The sequence below is a fragment of the Syngnathus scovelli genome, chromosome 11 (genome assembly GCF_024217435.2).
Source record: "Syngnathus scovelli strain Florida chromosome 11, RoL_Ssco_1.2, whole genome shotgun sequence".
In the NCBI taxonomy this organism is placed as follows: Eukaryota; Metazoa; Chordata; class Actinopteri; order Syngnathiformes; family Syngnathidae; genus Syngnathus; species Syngnathus scovelli.
The window spans coordinates 5,091,234-5,101,350 of NC_090857.1; the positions used below are offsets into that span (position 1 = coordinate 5,091,234).

Genomic DNA, 10,117 nt, shown 5'->3' on the forward strand with positions numbered 1-10,117 from the left:
TTGAGAGACATGCACATTGTCGAGTTGGTGGCAGTACTTATGTGTATTTGTTTGGTTGCTTTGGGCAGAACAAACCGCAAAAGACGGGTCACATTGACCCAGCTGTCTAATTGGGGTGCCTATCATTTGTAATGTACTTAAAAATTAAAATTATTAAAAATTACCACGTACAGTTAAATAGAGCATCAGACAGGTTGAGCCAAATATCTAGCACGTGGTTTAGAAGTCTATCATGCAAATGAATTTGTTTTGTACTTTTAACACACATGTACATTGGCGAGATAACGGCAGTACTTCTGTATTTCTTAGGTTGTTTTGGGCAAAACAACGAAAGGTGCATCGCATTGACCCGGCATCAGACAGGTTGAGTCAAATATGCTGCCACTCGGTGGCCGCACTTGCAATTCATCGAGCCTGTCTGATATGGTCAATTTCATAAGGATGCCGGTATGAATCAAAGTCAAAGTCCAAGTCAGCTTTATTGTCAATTTCCTCACATGCCAAAGACACACAAAGAAACCGAAATTTCGTTCCCCGCTATCCCACGGTGACAAGACATGGCACACAATAGACAATCAAATAAACAGCGTGCTGAATAAATAATGAATAAATAACACAACAAATACATAAGAGGAGCAAGTGAGCGTACAGCAGACAATCCAGAAAATAGCGCAAAAGTGCAGCACTCTACGCAGAAGGGGGTAGCGAGTTCAGGGTCCTTACAGCCTAGAGAATGAAGCTGTTGGCGAGTCTGGTGGTGCGGGAGCCCAGGCTCCCGTATCTCTTCCCAGAGGGCAGAAGGTCAAACAAGACCACTTTGGCCTTTACTTTACTCTGAACTGGGTGATACCACCCAGTACATGTACAGAGGATGGCCGTGTAGTTACGAAACTCTGCTTTGAATCGAAAGCTAAGGTCCTGGAAGTTACACGCTACGTTTATAAATTCAATTGACTTGAGCAGCAACCTGGACCGTACAGAAACAGCCTTCTTTGTAGACAGCCAATGAAGACATCAAGCCCTGTAACAAAACATGCAACAAGTTTCACATTCAAGAGCTGCACCATCGATTGAGGCACATCGCGAATGATGACTGACACCAAAGTTGACTTTATTTACAAGACTGCCAACAGGAAGAAAACACACCACTGTTGATTTTATTCACAAGAATGCCCACATGATGCATGACGATTCAAAACAAACCAAAAAAATGGCTCTGACTGGATTAAAACAGCTTTTACTCGTTCAGAAAAAGGTACCAACATTCTGCAAGATTCTGAGTTCGGTGGCCATTTTAAAGCAGGGTTGCCAAAGATGACTTATTGATCGCAACAGAGACCGTTTGTACGCTTGTCGTTTGCATGTATGGGTGTCTGGCTACTTGGCTTTTGTCAACCATTTAGAATGCATCCCGCTTTTCTTTGTGTAATTAAAAAAAAAAAAAAAAGCCTGACACTGCATATTCAAGTCAATTTTGTTTCAGCCTAACTTTACAATTGTCTTGTCATTGAGAATGTCTCAAATGATTCCAGTTTGTATGTACGATAGACTGCCAATGCTTAAAATGGACCACTTGAATTCAGTTCACAGTTTAATTGCAGTTCAGTGGTACACGTACACACACACACAAAATAACAGTACAAACAGTTCATTTCATGATTAAAAAACAGTAAAACAACAATATTGCAAAATGACGCTGCGCTGAGAAAGAAAGAAAGGCATCATGCAGACAACCAGTGTGCACACCCAGTGAAAAAGTGGAGGGAGGAAAAGAAAGCACAAAAGGAAACACAGTCGTACTCTCCTTAAACGCTGGCTGGGCGCTTTGCCCTCGCCGCATCTGCACCCATTCGTCCTGCGTAGGCCGCTCGTCACGGGCGTCAAGGTCGGCCGACGGTTGGGTTATCCTCCCGGCCGGTATTCGACGTTTGGACTCATCCTCCGCCTCGTGCCACTGCAAAAAGAAAAACAGCACTCGGTTGCATGCGGTTTACTTCTGTGGACGTACTCATTAGCCGTCTATTAAAGCTTGCTCCTATTTTAAGCTCCTTTTATTAATTGTGTATGCATACATTAATATTTGTTTTCTTTTTATGTCTGTTCCTATATGAAGAATTCAATGCTTATAATTTCTCTCTTTGTTGTAAAGTGCTTTGAGTTGCATTTCTTGTATGAAAGGTGCTCTACAAATAAAGTTTACTATTACCCTCTGGTCTCGCGGCCCTGTCCAGTCCCTCTCTGTGCAGGCACTCGTCCGATCCACTGCCCCAGCAATCCTGAAAGGCAGACATATTGTGGTGGTTTTGGCAAGGGGAAAAATTCCACTAGCACCCCCCTCCCCCCCAACCTTGACTAAGGTAAGTTTGAATCAGGTAACTAGCGGCACGCACGGGCTGGCGCATGTCTCATACGGCCCTCCCGCATTGGAGCGATCCGGGTTATGAAATGTTTAACCCCTTACAAAAAGGGAGGGAGGGAGGGAGGGAGGGAGGGAGGGAGAGAGAGAGAGCGAGGGGAGATAAGAAGAGGCTTTGGTGCGCACTTAAGCGCAACCGGCCAGTTCACCCTGAGTAGAGCTGGCTTGGCCTCGAGAGGAAAAAAAGAGGAAAACGTGACGTCACGGAGAACGTCACGGAGAATCTCCTTGTCCTCGACACCGTCGACGACACTGGGACCCAGGCAGGCAGACATTATACCCTGGTATTCCACAAAGGGCAAGGTATAGCCACGTTCCACCCTGAGTGCACCAGGCCATGCAGGTACTGCCGGGCGCATTGGAGAAAGAGAGCGAGAGAGAGGGAGGGAGGTAGGCAGGGACGGAGAGAGGCAGGGGGTGTCTACTTTGCCAATTCGTATCTTGAGGGTCACAGTAACACAAATGCCCGTGCGTGCTACTAGTTACCCTATTCAAACAGACAGGGGTAGGGAAAACAAAAGAAAAAACAAAGTCATAGTCCCCCAAAACGCTGGCTGCATCTGCACCCATCAGTCTCGAGTGGGCCGCTCGTCACGGGCCAAGGTCCGGGTCTACTCCGGCCGGTGTTGGACTCGTCTTCCGCCTCGCACGAGTGCAAAAAGACAAACGGTACTCAGGTGCATGCGGTTCACTTGTGTCAACGTACTCATTACCTGCCCCCTCCCTGGTCTTGTGGGTGCAGCCCAGTCCCTCTCGGTGCAGGCTGGCGCTTGACCCATCCGCCGCCCCGGCAACCCTGAACGCAGACAAATAAGGAAATCTAATTAAAACCAACAAGTGTGTACACTACCCTTGCAGATTGGATTGCCATGTCACCGCCTCTGGCCAGCCTTGGCCAGTCATGCATCAGGCTCCTCTTCAACACTTGGCGACTGCTTTCTTTGGGTGATTCCTTCCTTTGCACCCCGCTCACCAATCGCGGGTCTGGTGGCCTCCGTCCACCGGCTCTTCGTTTCATACATCAGCTCTTCCACCTTGCAAGACAAGCACAAAAGTCTCGCTGCGCCGTCGCTTGCGCGGTCGCTTGCGCGGTCGCTTGCGCGGTCGCTTGCGCGGTCGCTTGCGCGGTCGCTTGCGCGGTCGCTTGCGCGGTCGCTTGCGCGGTTGCTTGCGCTTGCCGTCGCTTGCGCAGTCGCTTGCGCTTGCCGTCGCTTGCGCGGTTGCTTGCGCGGTTGCTTGCGCTTGCCGTCGCTGCGCGTTTGGCACTCAATGAGGGCTGCACAACATTTTGGAAAATCAATGATATGGCAGTATTGGGCCAGACCACTGCATTGAGGCAAGTTGTGCAAAATTCTTGGATGGAGGTTAACTATTTGATCGCAATGAGATCAGTTAGATTAGTTAACTTTAACTTACATCAATGACTAATCGTCTTAACTCATTACAAATAGTTAGGCAAGAAAACATGTTTCATTTGAGACATGAAAAAAAAAATCTTTGCGGTCTTAAAGTGCATGTCAATAACCAAGACCACCATATGGCAGTTTTCCAATACACATGCAGCCCTACACACGTCACCATTGGTGTCCAAATGGCAGCCTCGGGGCAACTTGATCAACACACCACACGAATGAACACAACACTGCTTTGTAGCACTAAATATCAATGGCAACATTTCGTGATTGATTTAATGAATTTGCGTCAAAGAATTCTGAATTTGTTTCAGTATGTAGCCCTCAAGCAGACATTGGGACACCGCTGGTGTAATTAAAAAAAAAAAATATATATATATCCATTTCACACGTTGAAGCTGCGCAGGTCGACGTCTCCAGGGAAGCGGGTCTCCCTCAAAACTCGGCGACTTCAGAGCGATGCCACAGCGGTCCGTTCACCTCTGGTCAGATCGTGTCACATCCCGGTCGCCATCTGCAGAAACAAACAAATCTTAGAAACTCAAAGAGCACCCCAAGTTGTCGGTCACTTGCTTACTTGATCACAGCGGCTAGCTACTATTGGTGACCGGCGCCGGGTCGGGCTGTGCGCCCCCCCCCCTTTTGCGTCCGGCCTGCAAATGGCAGAACATGCAATGAGTTGGGCGCTGCTCGCATCATTACGTCTTCCTCGTGGACCGACTCGCCCAAACACCGCCCCCTACACCTAGAGAACAAAGGACACACAGCTTAGATCAATCACGACAGTGGTAGGTTAGAAAAAGACAAAATGTCTCGCTCCAATGCTGTCCTACGCCTAGGGGAGAACAAAGAACGCAAGTACCACAGTGGTGGTAGGTTAGGGTTAGATGAAGTGCAACAGTGGCAGGTTAGAAAAAGACAAAATGGTACAAGTCAAATTGCAAAATTGGACATTCAGGATCGGCTCGCTCCAATGCTGCCCTACACCGATGGGGGAGAACAAAGAACGCAGCAAGCACGACAGTGGCAGGTTAGAAAAAAAAAGACACAAAATGGTACAAGTCATATGGCAAGCTTGGACATTGGGCTCCGCGTCAAAGTTCACTTTTGTCTCCATCCAAGTCACCACATCCTCCCCCAAGTGAGCCGTCAATGGCAACCAATCACAAGACACCACTGGATCCAGATAAGCCACAACCTCTTATGCAAGACCAACTGTCAGACCCCCAAACACTGTCCACACCTGCAACCTTTCCGTCGTGCACCCATAACCAAAGGCAACCACACTGCCCCCTCCTGGGCACATGATCCGCACATGTTGCAGCGTGCTTGATTCTTGACTTGATATAGCATTGCTCTTTTGGATAGGCCATTGCTCCTTTGGATAGGCCATTGCTCCTTTGGATAGGCCATTGCTCCTTTGGATAGGCCATTGCTCCTTTGGATAGGCCATTGCTCCTTTGGATAGGCCATTGCGCCTTTGGATAGGCCATTGCGCCTTTTCATATGGAATTATACTTTTCCCATTCGGCTCCTCTTGCAACCTACAATAACACAGACAGTCATTAATTGTGTGCTCGGAAGCTAAAACTCGACAACCATTGTGTTGGGAAGCTGAAACTTGACAAAAACAGGTTTTCACCCTACTTAGGACTACTCTTCCTCAGTGTCCTCAGCATCACTGAAATAGCTCCTCAAGAGCCTCCTGCTTGCTTTGTATAGAAGGATGCTGGCTGGGCAGCCTTTTCTAGTGCTACAAAAGACAAACGGAAATTATTGCAACAAAAATAGATATTTTAATTTTATACATACTAAGTATAAAGCACGACATTGCAGTTGAAAAAATATATTATTCTATTGTAGTAAATTATAATTATTCAGGATTTTAATTCACATTTTCATTTCATCATTCATCAACTCACCTCACATTGGACAGATGATCCAGGTTGGCGGCGTCCAAAACGGGAGAAAATAACCTGGCAAATGTTTGTTGCGTAACGGAAAGAGAGCGGGCGGGCGCCATCTTTGAATGGATTTGCTCTGATTTGGACATGACGTTTAAAAAAAAAAAAAAAAAAAAAAAACGCGAAAAACATTTAAAATACCACCAAAACGCGCAACGACGCGACGCAAAGTCGATTGTGGCATGCCGTGCCCAAACCTCAAGCACTCCCTGGACAGCGAAAATCCTGCAAGAAATAATAAATGGCATCGTAAGAAACTGCAAACATTTGCTCACGGGCTAAATTGCCTGCGGCGTACAATTTACCTCCTGGCCTACCGTCGCGGCGGACGCGACGTTGCCGAGTCACGAGAGTACACAATCCTGCGTCAAACAAAATAAAAAAGGCTTGTGAGAAAAGGCAACAAAGCACACATTTTGGGGCCTATTTGAAAACTCTCCTTGCGGTCTCCAGTTAACTTCGACGCCTACAGTCGCCGTGTGAAAACATGGCGTCCGTCGTGAGAGACGGCAAGAAACGACAAACATTTGCTCCCTTACCTGGGAAAATGCCACGCGCTCGGTGGCACCTGCATTTGAGAACTCCCCTTGAGCGCGAAAATCGTGCAACAAACACGGCGTCCGTCGTGAAAAACGGCAGGAGACGACAAACATTTCCTAGCATGCTCGCTTACCTGAGAAACCGTCCGCCGCCACGCGCTTGGTGGTACCTGCATATGATAACTTCCCTTGAGCGAGCACACCTGTCTTCAATTTACCTAAAGCCCTGACGTCACAGCCGTCAATTCAAATCTTCTTCTCCTGATCGTCCAACGGCGCTCGGCACACTGACGTCACCAGGTGGTCGCCTGTCATGGTGACTACTGTGGAGAGGGTTGCTTCGGACCATCCGTTGAAACTTTGAACACCGAACATGTTTGGATGGATACCCTGCAGTCGTGATGTGCATTCCAGTTCTTTTAGGTGAACGAATCTTTAGAATCCGTTCACTCAAAAGATTCGTTCAAACGAATCGTTCAACGAATCCCCCCCCCCCACACACACACACACAATGATACGGCTTTTTTTTTTTTTTTATAACATCCAGTGGAAATAACCCATACACATCAAACAATACAACTACCCCAAAACTAATTGGCTCGGGTAATTAACACATTTCTTTCTATAATACAATACTTCTAGTCCTTGGGGGCCGCGTTCCAACATGTTTTCCAACATGCCCTCGTTAAGCGCACCTGCGTGAAAAGTTTTAGCCACTTTCACGTTCAAAAGGAGCTAAAACTTTTCACGCACCTGCACTTAATGAGGGAATCACCCGGACACTCCATTAGGTACACCGCCATTTTCAAGTGTACCTAATAACAGGCCACTTTATTAGGGAAATATGGTCAAAGCTTAAATGAAAGTGAAAAGTGCCACACCCGCCCTCACCCCTACTTTCTGATTGGCTGCTTGATCTGTGACGTCATTCAGACACTCAATTAGGTACACTGCCATATTACGGGGTTCCTAATAAAAGGCCAATTCATAAGGGAAAAATCATGGTCAAAGCTTAATTGAAAGTGAAAAGTGCCACACCCGCCCTCACCCCCACTTTCTGATTGGCTGTTTGATCTGTGACGTCACTCAGACACTCCATTAGGTACACCGCCATTTTAAAGGGTTCCTAATAACAGGCCACTTTATTAGGGAAATATCATGGTCAAAGCTTAATTGAAAGTGAAAAGTGCCACACCCGCCCTCACCCCCACTTTCTGATTGGCTGTTTGATCTGTGACGTCATTCGGACACTCTATTGGGTACACCGCTATTTTCTGGTTCGATCACGAAGATTCACGAGTGACAGACAGCGTTCCCGCTATGCCAGCCGACACACGTTATGCCGACATTGATGTTTTAATTTTGTATTTGTTGGATTGTAGTTGATGGTGTTTGTGTTTGAATAAAAGGTTGGGAAAAAAAATCCGTTTTGCCGACATTTGTTATTTTGGGGGACACCAACTCATAACAACGTAAAACATACATATTGTCATATAAAACAGTCAACCAAATGTCAGATTTTTATGTTTTAATTGGCGAATATAAAAACAAGGAATAAAACACCAGACAAGTTTTAACATACATGTTTATTTAATAATAATAATAATAATAATAATAATAATAATACATTTCAAACCAAATTTTCAAAAGAATATGAAAATAAAATAAAGCAAAAACCAAGTAGGTGGTGGGTTCAATCCTCAAGCCTGATGATCATGCCAAAAACCGCTACTGTTTACAACATAACTCTTGAAAACTTGACCAGGCAACAACCCGAGAGAATTATGAAACGCTATTCTGACTGCTCATTACCATAATATACACAGGAAATCAGTAAAGTCACTGTTATGAGCATTTAGGTGATAAAAGTGGAAGAGGTGTGCATGCTTCCGAAAACACGATGAGCAATAGTGCCCGAAGAGCAGATTAAGACCGCACTGCAACGGTTTGGTCTGCAGTTGCACGTGACAGAAAGTCAGCTGTGTGAACCGGCTATTGTACAAAGTCCAAGTTTGTCCCTAATCAAAATACTTTGAACCCTTACCTACTCTTCAAACTTGATGAATGTCAAATATCTGTCACCCTGAAATGTGATGACTATATTTAAAATTGTCATCATTTGAAACTTGACTATATTTAAAATGATCATTTGGGCACACTGACAGGCTGTTCTTAATTAAATTGTCAATTTAAAAACAAATTCTTAACACAATTTATGGAAAATTAATAAATAAATAAAATCATTTGGGCACACTGACATGCTCTTCTTAATCAAATCGTCAATTTGAAAAAAATCTTAACACAACTTATGGAAAATGAATAGGGTGCTTGTTGATCAGATCAAGTGGGAGGGTATTTTCCTTCTTTGTGTTGGCTGAATAAGATTCTTGTGGTTGTGTTTACCTGAGTAGAATTCCCTGGAAGGGTGCTGACGTCATCTCACGTGTGGCTTCGTCTATAAGAGTCGCTTGCTACTCAGCAGCACTCAGAACACGCCTCAGCCGGCTCTGCAATAACTTCCCATGGACACCCGGTAAGTTCTCAAGTCTCTTTGTGAAGTCTTTGTGTGTGATAAGTGTATTGACTGATAATTGCCATCTTTTCAAAGAGTGCCTTCGATCATGTCTCAAAATAAAGATCTGGAGTGTGTGGTGTGTTTCTACAACTACTCGCGCAGCGAGCGGATCCCACGAATGCTGCACTGCGGTCACACCTTCTGCGCTCCATGTCTGGAGAAACTGGCCAACGTGAACAGCGTGATCCGGACCATCTGCTGCCCACTGTGCCGCTGGGTCACCTGCACTCAGGCCAGTCTGACCCTGCCCGGGGCCTTGTGGGTCAATACCGAGATCTGGGATGAGATAGCAGTAAAGGAGCAGAAGAAGATCAGGACGAGGACGAGGGGCAATTCCGTGGAGGACTCGAACAAGCTCATCAGGCCAATGCTGTAAGAAAAAAATCCTTTAAACATTTCTCACTGGAAAAGCTGTTTAAGCATATATTCCCTTGACATACATGTTAATCTTCAATACTACTTGTAAAGCGCTCGATAAATGGAAAATATTCACGGAAAATTTGAAAAACATCCCAAAGTCAATTATTGGGCCTGACTATTCTGATGAATGCTCAAAGAGCTTACTATATTGTCACGGATCTTGTAAATATGAATATAAAAAAACATCTTTCTCTTTTTCTCCTCAGCTTGGATTCCAATCACATTGCTCTCAAGTCTACACTCAAAAAAATTTTCAACTGTATTGCAGTGCATGAGCAACATTTGCAGGCCACTGATGTTTCCAATGTCTTTTGACTTCCATTTGGACCAAGCCCATATTTTTCTTTTTTTTTTATTCAACTTGTATATAGTTTTTTAAGAAATGAAATTACTGTAAACCAACAAGCAAACATACTGTTTACTTATTATTTATACAGGTTTATTGTTGCATGCCATTATCTACCTACACTTAAGTCCATCCGAAGGAAACTTAAGTGATGTGAATTTGTACTTTTCTGAATGGTGCTTAAATAAAATAAAATAATACTGTGAATATCTCTATCTCCATTTAATTAATTTACTATACATTACTTAATGATGGAAAACTATGAATCCTCTGAATAAATATATGCATTTTATATCCTTTTTTTCCCACATAGTTATCATTTACATTATTTTTAAATTAATTGAGCATATTACTAAGTATAATTTACTCTTCAGGAGTGACAGTGAATATCCATAGTTGTTTTTCAAATTTATTTATTTATTTATTTATTTAGACAGGACAGCTC

General features: G+C 44.5%; 1 protein-coding gene across 1 annotated transcript; it reads left to right on the plus strand.

The window, feature by feature from the left end:
* The first annotated feature begins 8,818 nt into the window (after window positions 1–8,818).
* LOC125977059 (RING finger protein 224-like) lies at window positions 8,819–9,846 on the plus strand. The gene is made up of 3 exons (XM_068652386.1): window positions 8,819–8,864; window positions 8,940–9,278; window positions 9,533–9,846. Exons 1-3 carry the CDS (start codon window positions 8,854–8,856, stop codon window positions 9,639–9,641), a joined length of 459 nt encoding a protein of 152 aa, XP_068508487.1. The 5' UTR covers window positions 8,819–8,853; the 3' UTR covers window positions 9,642–9,846.
* Window positions 9,847–10,117: the final 271 nt, after the last annotated feature.